Here is a 20584-nt window from a genome sequence, read left to right on the forward strand (position 1 = left end):
AAATGCCATCAATCCTGCATTCCTGTTGAAATTAATCATGTTTAAAGGTGCTTCTCAACCTTAGGGGAAATGTCTTGAGATCTGCAGAGCTCTCATTTATGTAAAGCAAATGACTATTGCTGCACTATCATTTGAGTGGAAGAGGGGGATAGAGTTGTTGCTACTAATAAAGTTTCAGAAAAAAACAGGCATATCACCAGTGACAAATATATGCAACTCACATAGTTCTGGACTTGGTTTTGGTTGCCCAGGTTTCAGTTTAACCACCCTCAATATCAAATGCTGAGTAATGGGCTTTCACGCCACACGAAAGTAAAATGGACAAGGAAATGCATAGTACACATCTTACAGTTTTATTTGCCATGTTAAAATGTGCAGAAATCTTTAATGTAGAATAACTTGGCACCAACAAGACAAAACAATTATAGGCAGGATGCAAAGACCATAAGATCCAACTGAAAATACAGTAAGAACTCATATAGTCTGACTGACATCTTGACTTCATTTTGAGTGCTATCGCAGTGCTTCTAGTTCTATGAAATAGATAGGATCTTGAGTAAACATGAATAGCTAAGACTCTGGGACTTTGTACTGTATTTGAAAAACAATTTCCCTTAATAGTGTGTTAGGGAACTGGAGCAGCATTGAGGGAGAAAGGAAAAGAGTTTTGTAAATCTTAGGTGACACGAGCAGTATCACTGCTGGGAACTTCTCTCTTCTCCCTCTCTTTTCAGTCCCGTCCTGTGAATTGCTCTAGCCATGTAGTAACCTACTCCAGTATGATCTGATGAGATTAAAGGGAAGCTTTTAGTTGCTCTGGGAAACTCTCTGTAAATTGGGAAGAAGATGCAAAGCATTTAGTTTTCCTAACTAAAAATGCCTGGTATGTGTTCTTACTTGAACCTGTAAGAAGACAAAATGTTTTGCCATAAGGGGTGGTTATCGCGAGGCATCTGAGCTGTCCCTGCATTGAGGACCAGAACGTAATGAGAGACTGCGTAGCCACAAATCGTATCCGTAAGCCTTACCTCTCCGCTGCACGCTGTGTGGCTAGACATGTCTGTGTGTATACCGCTGCCATCTCCTGGCTGCAACCATGCGTGCTCAGCTGTTTGCTGCAGAAATGACTGTCAAGTGACTGGCCAACAACCAGCCAGTTCTTCCTTCAGACACTTGCACGCAATGGAAATTGCGTGAATGCCTCTGCTGGCGGAGCTTGCCCCAGAGGGAAGTTACAACCTTCATTCAAAATACTGGCAGTGAATACCCATAGCTCAAGTGCTGGCTGCCTACATTTTTGGAGTAGAGGGTCTCAGTTTTCTTCATTTGCGAACTGAGTTTGGATTTGTTAGCTTATATGTTGCTTTTCCACAAACAGTGAATCTCCTTTCCTTACAATTATTTTACCAACAGCATCTCGCAATCATAAGAGAAATCTCCATCTCTAACATATTCTTCACCATTTTTTGCTGTTCATTTCTTATTTTCCAGCACCTTGTAATTTTTGTCAATTGTATTATCCCTTTATAGTGGCAGTCACATCTTGGTTTTCATACTCCCTTAAAAATGCCACGGTCAGGTTTCGTACGCTGAAGGTTTATTGTTTGTCTTGAGATATGACAAGATATGACAGAAACCATTTAATGTGCACCACACACAGCCTGTCAGGTTTTCTACAGCTTTCAGTAACATTTTGTTGAGTTTACTCCAGGCTGAGATCAAAACCAAGCAAAATTTTCTGCGGATAACACATATACTGGAGTTCAAAGAAAACCAGTTATTACAAAACAAGAAGTTGGAGAAGGGGGAGGTTTGCTTCATATTTGTCTAATTGTTTCTGCTGCATGGCTGGCCCTAAAACTCCTCTGACTACATTTCCATGTGTCTTCAGTAGTTCAATGAAGCTTGTAGGGATTTTAACGAAGGTAGAAAAATGTTCTTCTCTGCAACTAGGTCAAATTTAAACACAGAACCAGTAGATAAATAGGAAGAGCAAACAGACCCAAATGGTACTTTATAACAAACTGATGTCTATATTGAAGAAGTACAAATATTTATTAGCAGCAGACCTAGCTGTATCTTCATAGCTTCACTATAACTCCTGTTTTAAAGAAAGAAAGTAAACACCATACCTCTTGCACTGTTGAATGGTTTCTATGTTTTTTGATAGAATTTCCACCTTCAGATACTGTGTTTCCCCCTTGCAGTGGTATAATTGACAACGCAGGTGGGAAGATCCTCGTCCAGAAAGTTGCTGGCCATTCTGGTTACAGAGGGAGCTTCTCGAACGGGGTCCGATCCCTGTCGCTGCCGCGCTGGAGGGAGTCCTTCCTCGTTGCAGGTACTGCGGGAAAGCACCACGTCCACAGCCAGGCTGCCCAAAGCCGTCAGATGGGCAGGTCAGGAACAGGCAGCAGGAAGCAAAACAGTTCACCATAAAGCTTCCCTCTGCGCAGGGCCCTCGGCTCTGGAAAGGCAAAATGCCTCCTTCACCTCTGGCACCCTAAGGGCCAGACCCCTTTCAGCAGTTAGCTGGAAAGCTCGGCAGTAGCCCTTGCCCAGGTACCCTGAGTCTGCATGGCTTACTCGTCTTTTGAAAAAATGTAGCTACCTACTCTATTAGAAGAGAACAAAAACAACTGCAACTTTCTGTTGTTCTGTTCTTCTTTTAAATACCTGTTTATTCTCCGGAGGTTCACACCACCTAACTTTAGGGTGAATAATTTGACTAAGGCATTTGAGCCAGGAGCCTCTTAATCCTGCGTCTCCTACACAGCCAGTGAAGAGAAGTACACACTGCTGGAGAGGGCTTTTCAACCAGTCTTAGATCTGAGTCCACTTCTGGAGATGACAGTCATTCTGAACTGACTAGTGGGGGCATCTTGACTCCTGCTATTGATACTTAAAATCTGGGGAAAGGAATTAAGGCCTCAGTACTGAAGTGCAGGTCTTCTTAATGCACTTCCTCTCCTCTCTGGTAAATATTGCCAGTAAGGAGGCTAAATGGCCTCTTGGCCATTTGAAATACCCTCAGTCTGCGTCCACGTTAGTGTCCTCTGAAGTGACCGACATATTCCATATATTTAGGCTTCCTGGCAAAGGCAGGTAGGCTAGCATGTTCTAGGTTTCGAAGGTTTCCTTCACTACTGTAGTAATGCATTTTCGCTACAGTTATTGGCCACAGTGACCCAGGTTCTCTGAGTTCCTTATTAAAATTAAATATGCATAGTTTATTTATATACCTACATATTTTAAATTAAAAACTTTACACCCGTCTCAAGCCAGAGACAACCATAGTGTATTTATGCAGAACCCTATATTAAACAATCATATTGATGTAACCCAAATATGTTGCGAGTTCTCCTCACCTCTGTTAGCCAAACAGTTTCAGTATCCACTCGGTGCAAGGAAATCCACTTTAATTTAATACTAACTCCTTTTTCACCCCATAATGTACAGCAACATACTATATTACCTTGGAGTCACTGGTGAAATTCACAATATCTTGGAAGTTAGATCCCCTTTACACCAATTTCACATTCTCTTAAACCTACTTGCAGCCATTCTGCCCATGTGAAGTAGGGCCTAATTTACATTGCTTTATGTACTATTTCTAAATCTAACTTCTTGCAGCATCCATACATGTGGTCCAAAGTTCTCCTGAGGATTTAGGATGGGTATGACCAGCTAATGTTAGTTAACTACATCACTTCTGGAAAAATCAACAGTTCAAGCAACCGAACAGCCACTAAAAATAAAGAAAAGTTCTTTTCATGTGAAAATTTGTGAACAGCAAAGATGGTCTCAGAAACTGACCAAAGTGAACTGCCATCTGGAATCTGCATTAATATATTTGGATGCACTTTTTTACAGCATTCTGCCATGGGTAGACCACATTATGAGAGGGATTTATTTTGGATGAGTACGAATTTCCTGGAACAGCTGAATTGCTACTTGTACTTGTTGCTGTTTTTTCCCCAACAAACGGCACATTGTAATTCTGGTACATAAATGGGAAATAAGATTTTTTTACCTCGGTAGCTGCTTAGTCGCTATCCTGTGAAACTGTAGGAATTTTCGATTTATAGTAACAAATCTTAATTCTTAATTAATGAGTCACTATAAAAGATGAGACAGAGGAAAGTTACAAACACATGCAAAGTGAGATGAGAAATCAGGGTACATACAGGCATGATGACATTTCTCCCTCATGCATGTAATTTTACTCATGTTGAGTGGTCCCACTGAAGTCAGTGGAACTACTTGGTTTATAAACTAGTTCAAGCATTAAAGCAAATATAATTTATAATATATTGGTAGGAAGGAAATCCTCACTGTGCCTTCTGAAAATATGGGGTTTTATGTGGGAAATTTAGAAGAATAAAAACCCTGGAATCCTGTACTATTCATCTCATCAGCCTGAGGCTGAAGGCAGACAGATCTCATTCTCAAAAGGAGAAAAGATCTTTTCTTTTCTTTTTTTTACAATTACGAGTCAAAGGATTCCCAATAAAAATACAAAATCATCCAAAGCATTAATTTCAGGACAGCTTTTGAGTTTTAACTGAGTCACCTATCCTCCAGCCGAGTTCTCTTTTAGCAGATCAAAAATGTATGTGATGTTGTACCCTGGAAAAGTGCTGACAGTTTATTCCTAGTTAGGATATTGTCACGGAGAGGTTGTGATAGTTAAATTGTGAATAAGCATCCAAACAAAAGAGCACTGAAGAGGAATCCTGCGGGGAGCCAGGCAATGAAGTGGTGTGATTTAGAAGCAGCAGGGGACAAGGCCTGTCCTCTGGGATTAAAGCAGGGAGCACACCAGGAGGTATGCAAATGTACTGGTATTCACTTTCAAGCGCTGAAATGTCTTGGCACTCAGTTGAATGACTCCATTCAGTGTAGTGGGAGTTTTGCAGCTCCTGGGTTAAGAAAATAGAGTCCTAAACCTCTGGGTTTGCTAGTTACAAATAAGCTGGAGAGGGTGAACAGCCACCACCTCATCGCTTGTACTTCAAACAGGCAGAAGTTGAGGTTTTCAACCCACATGTAGCCCATTTGTAGGCATGTTAAGCAAAGTCTGGCCTAGATGCAACTTCTTCCAGATGCTACATCAATGGAAAGGACATATTACCATTGCTCAGAAAGTAGGGCCACACTCAGTCCAGGTCTCAGACCTAGCTCTGGACCACACATGGGACCCAAGCTGCTGTTTATCAAAACCCCCAGAGCTCAGGAGTAGCCATCCTCCCCATCCCTTCCTGCTTATTTGCACAATGGCAGGCTTCAGATTTGCGTTAGAAGCCAGGTTAGCAGGGAGAGATTCTAAATTAAGATATGATTATTACATTATTGCTGCATCCATGTGACAACCTCATACATCTGACAATTCTACCTCTGTGAGAGATGAAGAAATGCTTTTAGTAATCGTCTGTTATCAATAGCTTTTTCAGTTTCCTACCACATTGGCAGAAGGGCTTCCTAATCCTACTTTGCTGCTGCAAGAAACAGAAGATCCTGAACCCAGTTTTAGCTATGTTCAAAGCTCAGGGGGAAGTGGAAGTCAAGACTTGCTGCCTTTCAGTTAGGCCAGGTTCTGTCAGGGCAAGGGAGAAGCTCTTTTCCACAAGAAGGTGGCATGCGCCTACATGTTAATTTGCCAGCTTTTGTCTTCAATGGAGTTACATTGACTTCAGTGGGGCTACTCTCGGTTTATATTTCTATAAAGAAGAAGTAGAATAGATCCTTACACCATCACCTTGTTACTAAATCACTTTAACTCTCAAATCAACAACTTCACCTAGGAAGTTTAATGACATCTAAAACTTCAGAAAGAAGAAAAGTAAAGGCTCTAGAGATATAAAAAGGGACAGAACTGGGAATTAGGACAGTCCAGGGATGAGCACAGTCATTCCTGCATATAGAGGGCCAGCTCCACAGACACACGTCCTTCACTGTGTGCCACCACAGAGGAAAGATCTCTGAGTTTCCAAGTATGCTTCAGTCTGTAGCAACTAATTCTCTTCAATGCTGTTGGTCTCCAGACTGATCACCTAAGATGACAGCTGTCATGCGTACAGTGCCATACACACAGATCTAAAAGAATCCACTGTGGGAATAAGGGAAACTCACACTGAGCACCACTACTCAGGGTTTCCAGGAGCTGGAGGGAGAGGTAGGTCTAACCTGAGCTAGCACAGATATATGACACAGCGCAGCATCTCGTAGAGAGTCAGTTGGGTGCAGAAGTCCCATGTCCACCACATCCAAGCTCCCACAGATGAGTTGCAAACAGCTTCTAGAGGCCAGAGTGGTCTTCAGTTCCCTGGGCTTTGCTGCAGCATTTTCATTCACTGGTGCAGATATGCCTTAGGATTATAAAAACTGGCCCATGAGATGGAACTGCATGGCTGCACGTGCCGATGGAAATGGCATCCGGTGTGGCACTAAGAAGATTTGTGGTTTTGAGCTTAACTGGGAAATGCACCTCATTGTTTTAAGACCGGACCTTCATTTTAGATCTAAATACAGCTGTCACATGCTCCCACACACAAATGCAGCCTTCTCTCACTGTTATTATTGCAAAAGACTGTTGCCAGAAATGGCATATCACAAAAGTGAGGTTAGAAAAGAATGCTGTGTGCCTGAAGAAAGGAATCCCACATCAAACACATTTTCTAACTCAACTGGATAGTCGGGCACTGCAAAAGGCTACCTATGAAGGCTGTGGGTTTAAGTACAGGTTATACAAATGTCCTTATACTTAACACTGCCTGAGAGCAAAGGAATGAACTAGCTAACCTCTTCAAGATGCTCCCAGGCCTGTATTTTTATGCTTTTTTTTTTTTTTTTTTTTTTGCTTTTTTTTTATGATGCTCAATTTAGGCATTGGTATTTTTAGTGGAATGGTTTTGAGATCCTACTGTGAGAGGAAGGAAATTTTAAAGAAAATGAGTTGGGTGGTGGAGAAGCAGGGTCTGATTCTGCACTTACATGTTAGATGGGAGTTTTGGTGTAAAAAAACTTACAGTTCTTCAAAAGTGAGCCACACATTTGCCTGTTGTATTGTGGCACTCCTTAGCTGTTTGAAGTACTTGTCTCTCTTCTGTGACCATGACTTTACTTTGTGATATTAATGATTTTTTGTAGAGGGCAAGCCAAGGAAAGGTGTGACGTACCCATCAACTCTTGAATATTCTTCTTCAAAAAGCACAGTTGTTAAATCAGGCAAGTATTTTTGACTGACCTTCTCTCGAATCCATTCGTACCTATCTGTCGTAGTGTCTCAGTCGTGTAATACAAAGATTTGATTGTTCAGAGTCTGAAGTTAATGCATCTGTTTTGCTCATCAGTGTTAATATCTCATCCAAATCCCTCTTCATAGTTTTTATGTTAAGTATATGAAAATTATTCCAGATATTTGCTGGCTTTGTTCTATTTTTCCACAGAACTTCTGTTCCTAAGTAGTTCCCCCCTTGCTTCAAATCTGTTTGAAAGTATGATGTTTTACCGGATATATGGAATCATTTCAGATTTTACACGTTGACTTTCTCCTAATGTTATTCATGTTATCTCTTGGGATATTCAATGTGGAGAATATAATAATATATAATAATAGAATATTAATGATAGAGATGGCAATTTACAGCAGCCTTAGCTAAGGATAATATGATAAGGACCAACTCTGCATAACCATTTTAGCTTGCATCCTACTCTGTCAGACTCAACTCAGTTTAAATAATTTAGTTGTTTTGAAAGGTCTTTGATCATATCTCACACCAGGTGGTAGTTGATATTCAAGTGTACATGAAGGGTCTTCATCACCGAAATGCCACTTGTTTGTGCTTCCTGTAACAACAGTATAATCCAGACTCCTTGGGAGTGCAACTGAAAGCAAAATTAATGTTTTATAGTACCATACTTCCCTATTAGCGGTTCCTAGCTATCACGGCTCTTCTTTGCTGAGCCTGAACCTTACTGAGCTGATCCACCGTGAGCTGTGGTATAACGAAAGGTGCTGTAGCTTCTCCATGGACTCAAACACTTGCCACTGGTTGTATCCATCCAAGGTTGCATAGAGATAACTTGGAATCTGTGCCGTTCACCTCTTCATTATTGTTTGGTCTATGGAGGTAAATCGTAAAGCTCTTTCCTCATATTTATGCTTTTACTTGCTCAAAGGCACTTTTACATCTGAGTACTGTAGTTTTTCAGACTGAATGTGCATCACTCAAATCCATGCTTTCAGCTTGCAGTACCTTTGCATTTAAAGTCAAATACATACAGATTCATACATGCTCCTGGACTAGGCACATAGAAATCACTGACCCAAATATTAAGCTCCTCTAGAAGGGAGGCAATATCTTGGAAATTTCATCTTTTTCCAGGAAAAGTTCACTGAAAACAGACGTCTTCATTCTTGAATGTGCCCACACTCTAAATATCAGCCCAAATGTATCACGCCAAACCAGGCACTATCACAGCCAAGGTAGTGCTCAGCTGGCTGCAAGCAATGATTTCTTCCACAAGTGCTAAAACCCACATTACATGAGAAATAGTGTAGGAATGGGGAGCATTCTCAAATCACATCTCAGTTATGCAAACAAAATATCCAAAGACTGTGCCTGCAGCAATCCAAAGATGCTAGCAGCTTCCTTCACTTTGTCCTTGAATGAAATAGCATGAATGAAAATGTTAGGATCCTAGCAACAAAAACTGTGCATTTGTGCAGTGAAAACCCAGGATGACTGTAGGAACAAGTAATATCTGTTTTATCAAATGCAGCACTTGAGGACTCCACAGCCCTGTCCCACAAGCAATAAAGAGCTCTGACCACCAGAATCAACCTTCCCCTGAGACCTTCTTGGCCTCACCACCCCAGCCCAGCCCTCTCGGCCCCGCTGTGCTAGAAACAGCTTGTTCCTAATATAAGATCTCTGTAATGTGGTGCTAGAGCCATCTTGTGATAGAGGATTTCCTACTTTTTTTTTTTTAATTAAAAGCTACTTTTAAAATTCTGATTTAAGTTCTAGAGACCACATTACACAGCTGGGTACTTAAACTCATTATCTCCAGGAGCTAAAGTGAGTCCTTTGAGGATTATGGTCACTCACTGTCAGATTAGTGGAAAATCTTGCTTCACATCTCATCAGCCGTCTGAGATGCAATTTTGGTCCTGGTCCCAGGGGCACTGCAGATTCTTAGTGCCCGACATTTCTTTAAATGTTGCTGATGCCCTCCAAACACTGGGTATAGCAAGAAAAACCTTCCCAGAATTACAATTCACAGCTGGTAAAAACAACCAACAGCTGCTGTTTTAAAAAATAATCCAAATTAATAGGAAACTGTTAACCCTGGAGTAATTTCTAAAATAGGTCAATGCTGCCAAAATAGCTAGAGAAGAGAAAAAAAATATAAGATCAAAAACCTCCAGTACTCAGTCAGATCTAAAAGCATAGACAAACTCTGTTGCAGGGTAGAGATAACTGAACTATAATAAACATTCCAAATACTTTGATGACTCTGGGTCTTAGAAGAAGAAAAGACTGAAGAAAAATCTTTCCTTCTAAGCCAGTGCTTGGAATTCAGTATTTGGCCCCATGATGATTTGACAACGTCAGACATAAAGAACTGTATCTGAATGTGAATTAGTTACTGAACTATCACATGCCAGCCAGTGTTCACCAAACACCCTGCACACACTGTGACCCTGATTCTCAGGACACTGCTACTCAGAAGAAAAATCAACAACATGATGAATTAATCTTATGAGTTTGGTTTTATCAGTGACAAAATCCCATGTTTATTGCTCACTTCTGAAGTTCTACTGACATTGGCAGGAGCTTTTTGGCTGGTACTACCTAATTCAGACATCTAACTTAGGCACCAGAAGTAGGGGGTGACGGTTCTCCAGAGGCAACCATCACTTTTTCCCATCTGTCGAGAAAGCTCTGATGAGACTGACTAGCCTTTCTAAGCTAGGCAATGGGATGCCTCCATTTGAGGACTGATAATCTCTAAATAAGAGACTTGAAATTATTTTCTCCCAAAGCTGCATTTCCTAACGTGCTTAATTATGCTTCAGAGCCTAAAAAGTCAGAACAAGACATAAAAGCTATGAAGAATGCCAGCACCTCGAATGCTTCAGAAAAAACCTCAGAACAAGGTATGGATTGGGGATCCTGGCGCTGCTTTCCAAAGTCAATTACATTATCCCTCCCAGCCTAATCTGCCTGCAAATGATTATAGGAATATATAGGAGGTAGTTTCAAACAGGTAACACATACAGCTCTACTGCCGCATGCAGCCCCCACAGGAGCTCCTGGGACCTGGGCCTGAGGGCATGTGACAATTCGGAGAAGAGAGGGCACCTTCACAGCTTAGCTTCTGCCTATGTTTTGGGCAAGTTCACATGTCATGACTTTTGAAAGCCTGCATTACAGCTCTCAGCTATTTCCTACACAGAAAATGTGTCCTGCAAACCCTGTGAAGACATTACAGTGGAGGTGGACATCCTGCCTGCTGGAGCACTCAGAAGGGCCAGCCCTCACAAGCACTTTTGTCGCCCTAAAGGCTCTGCCAGAGTCCCAGCCAGCGTGTGCCAAGGCAGTATCTTGTCTCTGCTTTTTATATGATATTTGCTTGTCCCTGTTTTTTCTGCTATATTGTTAGCTCCAGGCTTCTTTACTCCTTGCAGCCTAGGGTATAGAGACCACAGATACCCCCTGCTCCCTGTTTCTGCAGCACCAGATTGCATGGGAAGAATCACTGTGCCCTCTCTAGTCTTTATTTTAGTGCACCAGCGTAGACCAGGGCACAGTTCAGCCAAAAGAGAGCCATTCAGATTGATTTTTTCAGCTGAGTTGTTTTGTTTTTCTTCCAACCCCTCTTTCAGCATTATCCCATTAAAACTGCCTGAGATCTGCATTTTTCACTGGCTAGCATTAGGCAGTAATTAATCCAGTGGACAGTTTCATGATGATGCTTTCCAAAAGGAGAACATCCAGAAATAAAATACAAGCTTGTGCTGTGCAGCAATGAATAAACTGCATAAAGACACACCATTCCCTTTCAGTGCACACAGTTTGTCAGGCTGTCAGGCCATGCCTGGGGATATGGGTGGAGAGGAAAGGAACAAGACTGAAGTGAACATGGCATATATTTTAGGGCAGCTTTTTTGTAGATAGATGGAAAAGATAACAGTGAAGGCTTTTTTTCTTAAGCTAATGACTTGAAATAACGGTAAGCATGTCACCAGTTTTGTATAAGGATATTTAGGATGTGCATTTTTGCAACTAGAATTGTCTCTTCCTCTCACAACAGATGATAAACTTTAAAAGTAGCATCAACTGTGAGTTGAGTCAAAGTTAGGATGAAATCGGCATCTCAAAGATTCTCCTCTCCCCTGCTCGCCCCAGCCAAAGCTGTAATGCTCTCCATTCTGGTGCAGACCAGCTCCCTGAATCTTTATTTTCTAAAAGTTGTCATTTATCCAAAAGCATTTCAGTGCTGTAGTAGGTAGTACATATCTTATTCCAGTCTATGACTCAGAAGTTGCCATCTTTTATTACCAGATGTCAGTAGATTTCCATTTATATGGATTTTCTAATTGCCTAATTACACTGAGAAAAGATGACAACAAAACAGAAACTGCAACTGCAAATGGTTGTTTGAACCAATCTATAGCTCTGAGACATCAATCAGGTTTATAGGTTTTCCTGTCCGAGGTGGAGAAAGTGTAGGGGAAACATTAGGGTTATGACCAGTTGCTGTCAGCGCTCTCCAGAGAGCAGTGTAATACTGCGTCACACAGGCATGTGCACTGTATATCTACCCAGCAATGAAGGCACTAATGGATCCAAAGATGATGATGCTTGTAGAACTCCTGAAGAAAATGCCAGTCTCTTGGTTTCTTTAAACAGTGAGCACTATTAATGATGCTTCCATGTGTGTGTCATACACCCGACTAATGCCATGCACTGATTTTTTCCAATGTTCTTAAAGGCAATACAGTCCACAAAGAGTACCAGACATCTCCAGTACCAACTACACAAATTGCCATGACAACCGCAACACAGATGACCACAACAACAGACCCTTTCACCACAACACCAAAACCAACTACAACACCTGTGACAACCAGAACCGCAACAGTTGCAGCTGCAGCCAAGTCTCGACCTGCACTGCATAGAGTTAGAGATACAGGTCAGTAGCCTGAACTATGAAGCATTGGGTTTTTTTTCCCTGAAGCTGGAGTTTTCCTAAAATTTAAGGAAGAAGACATGAAGTTAAATATGCCATTATTTAGTAGATCGTGAACATGTATTCAGCAGTTCAATGTAGAAATATAAATAGCGGATAAAGAAATTCATTCCAGCAGATGGTCTGGAGTTAGACTTGCAGTATTGACTTTGAGATACATACAAAATTAGTGTGTTTCTTATACACTCAAACAACGTGTGTAGATTCTCTGAGGTAAGAGTGGTTATATTTAACTTAGTTCATCTGCAGTACACAATGCAATTATGGCTAGTCCTTATCTCTACCTATAATATACTGACATATAAGCTGTTTCATGTGGGAGTAAACTCTTCATCCCCAAATGTTTTTGTTATTTTCAGATATAATAGTCAACAAATATTTCTTCAATTCATATACCTGGACTGAGAGTTCAAAAAATAGCTCAAGACTCTGTTTAGAATTAATTTTGTGATAACTTCCCAATGAGTGAGAGTTGTAGTATATGTTTCTGTAACAACTCTTGAATTTTAAAGATGAAAACACCCTAAAGGAGTTCTTCTCTAATGATTTTTGCACATCCAGGTTTCCTCAGTCTTTTCTTCTTCCCTTCATTTATTCTCATTCATCAGCATTGCTTTTTTGGTTCAATACCTGAAAGACAAATCTCTTGTTTTTAGGCTCTAGCAGTATCCACCCGGCATATTCATCTGTGGCAGCTGCAGCATCAAGTAAGTACAGTGAAGAAATATGTGCCACGAAACATGGAGTACTGTGTATTTTAAGGCAGCAATGATTCAATAACAACCTTTAAAGCCTCAGCAAACTCAATACTTGGAGCCAAGTCTGGATATAAACCAAAAAATAGACACTTGGTCCGATTGTCAGAGATGCTAATCATCCATAGCTTTGCAGAAGCCTTTCTAGTGGATATGTGCACATTTCAGCCTTGACAAATGCTAGGTTTGGCAACACCTGAGATGAAACCCGTGGTATTTGAATCATATTTTCATATTGCTTTCTGCAGTCTTAGTCTCTCAAAGATTTGATTTAGTTGTAAGATACATAATACAGATGGTTGCATAGCTATCTAAACTTAGAGCTGAGAGCTCTGAAATGCCGACTTAAATTAGACCAATGCTCTTTTGAAAACCTCAGGCTGTGGTTCTGAGCCTGGCATAAATGTGATGTTATTCCTGGCATCACATTCGTGTTATTGACAACAAAATCATGGCTGTTCAAAGCTCTTCATCCTGATCCAGAAGCCTGCTTCCATTCTAGCCTGCAGGCTGCAATACAAATATTTAGAGGCGTTTTCCCATACAATGTGCAATTGCTCAGCTGTGTGGTCAAGTAAAGGAGAATATTTTCAGCTGTTTCTGAGTGCTGGAAGATGATTGCTTTCAAATAAAAGGGGAGGTGGGCCATCATTAGGTTTTATGTTCTGTCACTATTTCTGAATGCCTTGAGCTCAGTTCTGCTTTCACAAACATGGCTAGAGCCATCTCTGTAGCCTAATAATTCAGAGCCAAAGCACATGGCAGATATCTTCTGGCCAATCCAGGTGTTGAGGGAAAGCATCCTGAAGTCAAATTTAGCTGCAAGTCCAGAAGTCTCCTACCTCATTATGTCTACCTGGAAAGCCTGGGGAGAAACAAAGGAGATGAAGTGAAAGGTTTTGGTTTTTTGAGGCATTCATGCAATAAGGCAAGCGTTCACCCTCCAGGAGAGCTATAGCTGAGCCTTTCAAAGAGTGTGTGTATGTGAGGGGAGCGCTCCATTTCTTACCTGCCCACACCTAAGGGGCAGCAGGTACCTGAGACACTATAACCATCCACCTTCATTAATTCCCTCCTCTTCTGAGGACTAAGTGCAAGTGACCCTTGGCAGGATCTGTATGCTCCTGCCCTCTTCCAAGACAGGGGCAGGTTCTGAGGGTTAATCTTACAGAGTGAAATTTGCAGATATGTGTGTGGCAGGATTTACTAAAGTGCCAACACAATTCAGTGGGCTTTAGATTCACTGTGAATCTGCCTCATTTGGCACCTAATGTCCCTGTAAACCTGGTCCTATTTGTTGTTTTCTTTCCCATTTCATATTCCTGCAGGCTGAGAACAAATGAGGCCCTTATTGTTTCTAGTGATAATTAGAAAAACCTGTCTGAGGTTCCCCAGTCAGTAAGAGATCCATCTTAGGAGTGAAGTTCTGGTAGCACTGAAGTCAGTTTGAAGGTTGTATGTCTTTAATAACAGCAAAGTTTTAGCCAGAAAATGAAAAAAACAAAAATAAAAAGCCTCTCACTTTTGCAAATTTTTCTACAGCCACCTCACTGCAACTTGGATGCATGTTTCTTCACAATGCTCTTTACTGAAGTTCTAATGTAAATTAATCCCCAAAAGATTAAAATGTCTGATTTAGGGACAGCTAATTGTGAGCTAGAGGAGTAGTGAAGACTTACTTCTGATTTCATGGATTTTATTTTTAGGACCATGTCCAGCATGTCTATACTCAGTATTTGGCTTCCTGACTTCTCCTGATGTCTTCTTGATTCTTAAGAGAAAAAATGGCTAAAACCCGCAGAAATTACAGTATGTTTTTGAAGCTATGGCCACACATGAAGTAGTATCATCAGCTTTTTCTGTCTGAGGAGCCTTTAGGGTTCACTCCTATTATTCAGACTGGAATTTCTGATGAGGCACTTGTCTTTACCACAGTTTGGCTTACTGGACTCTAAAAAAAATAAAGAAACCTTGCAGGCAGAATCAAATGTTCTCCTGTCTATCTTGGCCCAGAGGGGCTCACAGATCTACCTCTTACTATATTGGTAGTTTGCCTGCAAAAGACACCTCAAAAGTAAATACCTTTGAAATAGAGCACAGTCAGAATGAGCACTGCTATAGCTGCTGTTAGCTAAGGTGTTTCCATTTCCAGCCACTGGCATTGGCAAAAGTTCACAGGACCAAAACCAAAGCAGGACTTAGAGCCTTCAGTGTTAGAGCAGGGGGCTAAAACTGTCCATCCTAGCCCTTGCGGTTCTTGTACTTCTTTCTCCTTTATCTTCTGCAGTTGTCAAAGATATGGAATCAGGGAAAATACTGACACTCTGCTCCACTGCAGGACCCCTGCTTTAAACACTTTGATGAGTCAGAACTGCTCAATGTGAAAACATTGATGCAAATACCTTGACGTTTGACAGCTTATTCCTATGCGCCTTACAAAAGTGCGCAGCACTTCCCTGGTGCAGTAGGCAGGAAAGGACTCTCCTGAGGGGGCAGGACTGAGAGGAGCAGGCTTTGAAAGGGGATCCACACTCTCTCCTGCTCTGGGCAGAACTTTGATTTCAGTCACACTGTGGTACAACTATGGCCTTTTGCTTCTTCCCAACAGCAGTTAACCAAGCACGTGTCCAAGTGCTGCAAATGCATTTGCCCTCTCCAGTCGCAGCTCTTCAGGCAGTCCTTTCCTGCAGCTCTTCAGGCAGTCCTTTCTTGCATAGCTGCTTGGCCCCTGGATAAGGACTGGGTATAAATCCAGTGCTTCTGTGAACGCTGGGGTCATGGTCAGTCATATCGCCAGCCTACCATGTGTGACAGGGAGCACAGTCCCAAGTTAAGGCACTGAGCTGGCAGCTCAGCATCAGCCACGAAGCACCAGGACATCCTTAGGCAAGTCACTGTCCTGTACTCAATGCCTGTCTCAGTTCAGCTGTTGCATCTCTTTCCTTTTCAGGCCATGACTCTAAGCTGGTGCTGTCTGCCACTGTACTCTACAGTGCTTTCTGTCCCCAGTTGAGAGCACAGTTTTGGCACTACTATAGTAGTAAGAAAAGAAAAAAAAGAGGGGTGGAGTGTGGAGGGAAACAACAGTGTTGCAAATACTGTAGAAAGCATTGAAAGGTCTTGCCTAGCAGTGCCTAACCATCAGGGTTTATACGCACAGGAAACACTGGAGAACAGCTGGAGTTTGGATGCTGTTTTTTCCTCTGAAGTTAACCCACCAAGGGTGCTGAAAAAGTTGCAGCAGAGCCTCCTGCCACTCATGCTTTGCGCATGGAGTAGCTGCTCCCCTTCTCATACCAGTTCCCATCACTTGCGTGGTCTGCTCAAAACTGCATTTCTCCCTGCTGCCTTGTCAGCTATTTTGGCCCATGCTTTACTGCCTGCATGCCTCCCTGCTCACTACAGGACTTGCTCCCAATCATGGGCTGAGATCATTTTCTAGCCACAGATCTGAGCATATTTGCATGTCACTGATCCCAAACCCCGATTAGCTCTCTGTTTTGCCTGGCCATATTTAATCTGAGCCCTCCAGAGCCAGTCTGTTTTGCATTGCACATTCATTCCTTGCTCTGTTAGCTGCTCATTATTTACACCCGTTCTCACGGTTTACAACCACAGCATCAATCTGAAATGGGACCTCTCTGATATGGGTATTTAAAAGGTTTCTCTGCTCCACGGCTTTAATTTCTGATCCAGTTCTCGGGCTTCACTCGGCGACTGCCCATTGCCATTTCTTCACAGACTTCAGCTCCTGCAAAGTTCTGCTTTAATGAATACTCACATTTACATGCCACAGACTCGCTGGCTTCTTGTATTTGAAAGAACAACCCTTGAAGGCCCTGGAAGTGCAACTTCAACTTTTCCCCTTTACCACCACCATGTTTGTCCCGGCCAACGAAGACGGAGCAGAAGTCAGCTTACTGTGGGGCCGCTGGTAACACGCCTTTGGGTGGCACAGCAAGAGTGAACAGCCCCACAGCCCAGCACAGTCAAAAGAAGCTGAAAGGCAAAGCTAGGCTGCCAACGTGGGTGTGAAGGGCACGGCAGGCACGGATGCAAGTTTGGTGGCATAAAATACCTCTGATACTGACCGAATCTTTCTCTTACCCCTCTCCTAGTCTGTTGCTACTGTCTTTGTAGACAGTGTTATATACTGCTCAGTTGTGGCAAACCAAAACCAAGGAGAGCTCTCAGGCTCAATGTTCATTCTCTTTAGGCTCTTTGGCACACACAGATCTCCGGTGTGGGAAGCACAACCTGCAAAACTCCATACAGCACCGCTGCATAAACAGACATTTCACACCAGAACCTGAAAACTCAGCCTCATTTGCTAGCTGAGGGTCTTCAGGAGACGAAGCTGTCCCTCAAGACAGCTCCTAGAAAACCCATCAAAGGTCTTCCAGTGGCCTGGAAAGGTTCCAGTTTGGGTCAACCATAAAATATTTTCTGTGACCTAATTTTGCTACATCAAGGCCCCAAGGAGCAACAATTCCTATTTTCTGAACCAACCATCCAAAATTGTCTCATTTATGATTCTCATTGATAAAAATGTCTCATGGACCTTGGTCCAAAGTTCACAGAAGTCAGATAAAATGTTCCCATTGATTTCAGCAAGCTTTGAAATTAATCTTTTTTGGGAAAACTAATGAATAAAAGCTTGTTGAAGAATAAGTGTGTTAACAAGCTTCTTAAGAATAATTAATGAAATGAAATGCATCACTAAAGACATTATTTTCATCTGCAAAGCCTTCAGGATTTTTCAACAATGGGAATTTAATATATTAACCCAATCACCTTAAAAAGCCTTTTGTGAAGACAGTGCTGAAGCCATTTCAGACACATTGCATTCTCCCACATTCATATTGTCATTGTATCACTATTTACAGCCTACCTGCTTGCTTGTGTCTGCTTACTGACTCTTGTCACAGGTTGTCAGCTATCTGCAGGAAGGGTTATATTCAGTCAGGTTTGGTATTTCCTTCCTCCCAGAGCCAGCACAATTAGATAGTACTGAAATATAAATAAAAATAGATAACAAGTGTAAGCAATTGAGATAAGGAAACTTCTAATGGGAAACAAATTACAGCAATAACCACAAGCTTTTTTAATGTAGACCAGAGTTCTATTCAAATAATTTTGATAACTGAAGTGAATGTTAACTAACCTTTGCTATGTGACAGAAAAAAGCAAGTCTCTTTTAAGCTGACTCCAACTATACAACTGAGGAAGTATGCTAATGAAAACTCTCTATATACAAACCATTAACTCTGATAGCTATAAAACAAGATTAAATGGAAATCCCAGGTAACAGTAGTTTTGAATCAAACATGCTGTAAATTACACTTTTGCTTTCTGATGTCTTCTTAGGGCAGATTCAGGCTGCACAAGGAAGAGGACAGAATACAGGTATGTTTTAAATTAATAGGAACTCGAATAAGAATTCTATCACTAGAATATGAGAAAACATTATGTTTAAGTTCCATATACTAATCAATATAATGTTTTCAAAGCATTCAGGAGCACTTCCACCTCCTCAAGTAACAGGAATATTTTACAACCCAGTACAGGTAAAGGCATTAAAATCTCTTCTCTAATTTATCCCTGTAGCTAGTTTCACCACTCATGTCTACTGAGACATGTAGCGATGTGTTGTATTTCCACTCCTATCACATTCTTAGCAGGATGCAACGCTAGCAGGCATCACGCTGGTTATTGCATGACAATAGTATAACTTCTAGGGGGAAAAAAGAAACATTTCATGTTGCAAAACAGCAAGAGAACTTTGTGTTTATGCAAATTTGGGGACCACTGGCCTGACCCTTACAGGAGATGAGTTCTTTCAATTTCCAGGGACTGAGCTTGATCAGTACCTCACTGGACCCACTGTCTGTGGATGCAATGCACAGGTGAATAGCTGCACTGTGCAGCACCTACTAACATTTCAACCCCTTTCTTCTTTAGCCCCCCCCCCCCTTTTCTGCTTTGAAATTCTTTTCTTTTTAATCCGTAGTTTCCATCTTCCTTTTCCATTTGGTTTGAAAACATGTATAGAAAGATAGTTTGTGGCCTCTGTGTGCTTTGCTATCAATCATGCTCATGTCTCCGAGCCAACTGATGTCTCACCTCTAACCTTTCTGCTCAATCACACAGGTATTCAGCGCCAAGAGCCTGCTGCAGCCTTCCGGAAGCCTGCCGGATCTCCAGTCCATCTGGGTGAGCAACACTGTTGGGAGTAGTTTTTCTGCTCTCTTTCATAGTTTTAGTAATCCAAAATAAACCCACAGGCAGTATTTCAGATTGTTTTCATGTATCCTGGAGGAACACCAGAGCAATCCACATGTACTGAATGCTAACTAGCAACTTCCTGAATATGAAAAGCAAAGGACAAGCTCAGTCACTGGCAAGCTGTTGTTTCAGGCCGTGGGAATGAACATCTACCACAATGTTTGCAATTTTTCTTTTTTGTTAGTCAAAATGTAGAACAAAAAAAATCAGCTCTGTGTAGGCTATCAGGTCTGTGAGCAAGCTAAATTTTCTTCTCTTCCTGTTGTTCCAGAAGCCTCCAAGCTGATTGCAGCCATGGAGATTGCCTCTAATACTGAGTGTAGAAACATCAGTTATACTTTCCTTCTTCCCTGGCTGTGCAACTCATTAACCTGTTTCGGCAGCAAGCAGACCTTTCAGTAGGCTCTCTGGAAGGCCACTGACAATTTTACCTGGCTCCGGAGCACCTAGTTCATATATAAATATTACTTCTCACCTGAGCAGACAGCAGAGTTTCTCAGAAGCAGCTTTTCTCAGGGAGCAGCCAGAGTCGGCGGCCCCAGGAGGGAAGGGTGCTGGGTGACGGCACGGCAGGCAGGGCAGCACTCACCGACAAGGGCTGGAGACACGCAGACCCCAAGTAGGCAGAGTGGAGCAGGTCTGGTGGCAGTGCCCAGGGTCAGCTGACAGCCCAGACAAGTCCAAACTGATGAAGGAGGTCTGAGGTCAAGGCAGGACGTTAGGCCAGCAAGGCAAGGTCAGGCTCAGCATGGTACAAGGCTGGGCACAGGCATACCTGCAATGTAGCTCATGCATGAAGCAAAGGCAAGAGTCTGAGCTTAAATGCTGCTCCTGAGCTGCACGGGTGGAGGCCCCCAAGGAAGCTTCTCATGGCTCAACTGTTTCACTGAAACCTGGTCCAAGGCTGCACTGTGTCAGAGCTGCCCTTGAGCATGGGCAGAGCCTGCTGGTCCACTCCGTGCCCTGACAGCTTTGCTGAGGGCTAGAAAGTACACAGCAGGCATGTTGCAACAGGAGGGAGCAATATAGTTGTAGATGTTAAGGTCAGAGGCCATTAGTATGCAGTATGACTTCCTGGGTAATACAGGCCAAGTAAGTTTACCCAGCAATGTCTCCATCAAAATTACAATTTGTAGCTGACCTTGTTAGACTGTATTTAAAATGGGTATCCGCTCCTTCTCCTCCAGAGGTTTACTCTGTTCCCTCACTTTTCCACTACTCTTTGTTTCTGTCAGTCTTCCCTCTGATTTCCACCCCACTTGTGTTTCTCATGTTCTTCTTGC

General features: G+C 42.1%; 1 protein-coding gene and 1 long non-coding RNA gene across 4 annotated transcripts in view; one reads left to right on the forward strand and one right to left on the reverse strand.

The window, feature by feature from the left end:
• Positions 1–20584, forward strand: part of VIT (vitrin) — a 64382-nt gene that overhangs the window by 23606 nt on the left and 20192 nt on the right. For 2 of the 3 annotated variants that reach the window (XM_026102595.2, XM_026102596.2), the window contains exons 5-12: positions 2208–2341; positions 7150–7227; positions 10085–10165; positions 12004–12204; positions 12918–12968; positions 18384–18422; positions 18527–18583; positions 19167–19229. In XM_026102595.2, the coding sequence (XP_025958380.2) occupies positions 2208–2341; positions 7150–7227; positions 10085–10165; positions 12004–12204; positions 12918–12968; positions 18384–18422; positions 18527–18583; positions 19167–19229 (704 nt within the window). The remainder of the gene's footprint in view (positions 1–2207; positions 2342–7149; positions 7228–10084; positions 10166–12003; positions 12205–12917; positions 12969–18383; positions 18423–18526; positions 18584–19166; positions 19230–20584) is intronic. The other variant, XM_026102597.2, reaches the window with a different exon arrangement.
• LOC135327911 (uncharacterized) lies at positions 338–19189 on the reverse strand. Its single transcript, XR_010388502.1, has 3 exons — positions 19140–19189; positions 17908–18026; positions 338–13881 (listed from the first exon to the last, which is right to left on the reverse strand). It is a non-coding gene; the product is annotated as an uncharacterized LOC135327911 (long non-coding RNA).

The sequence above is a fragment of the Dromaius novaehollandiae genome, chromosome 3 (genome assembly GCF_036370855.1).
Source record: "Dromaius novaehollandiae isolate bDroNov1 chromosome 3, bDroNov1.hap1, whole genome shotgun sequence".
Taxonomy (NCBI): Eukaryota; Metazoa; Chordata; class Aves; order Casuariiformes; family Dromaiidae; genus Dromaius; species Dromaius novaehollandiae.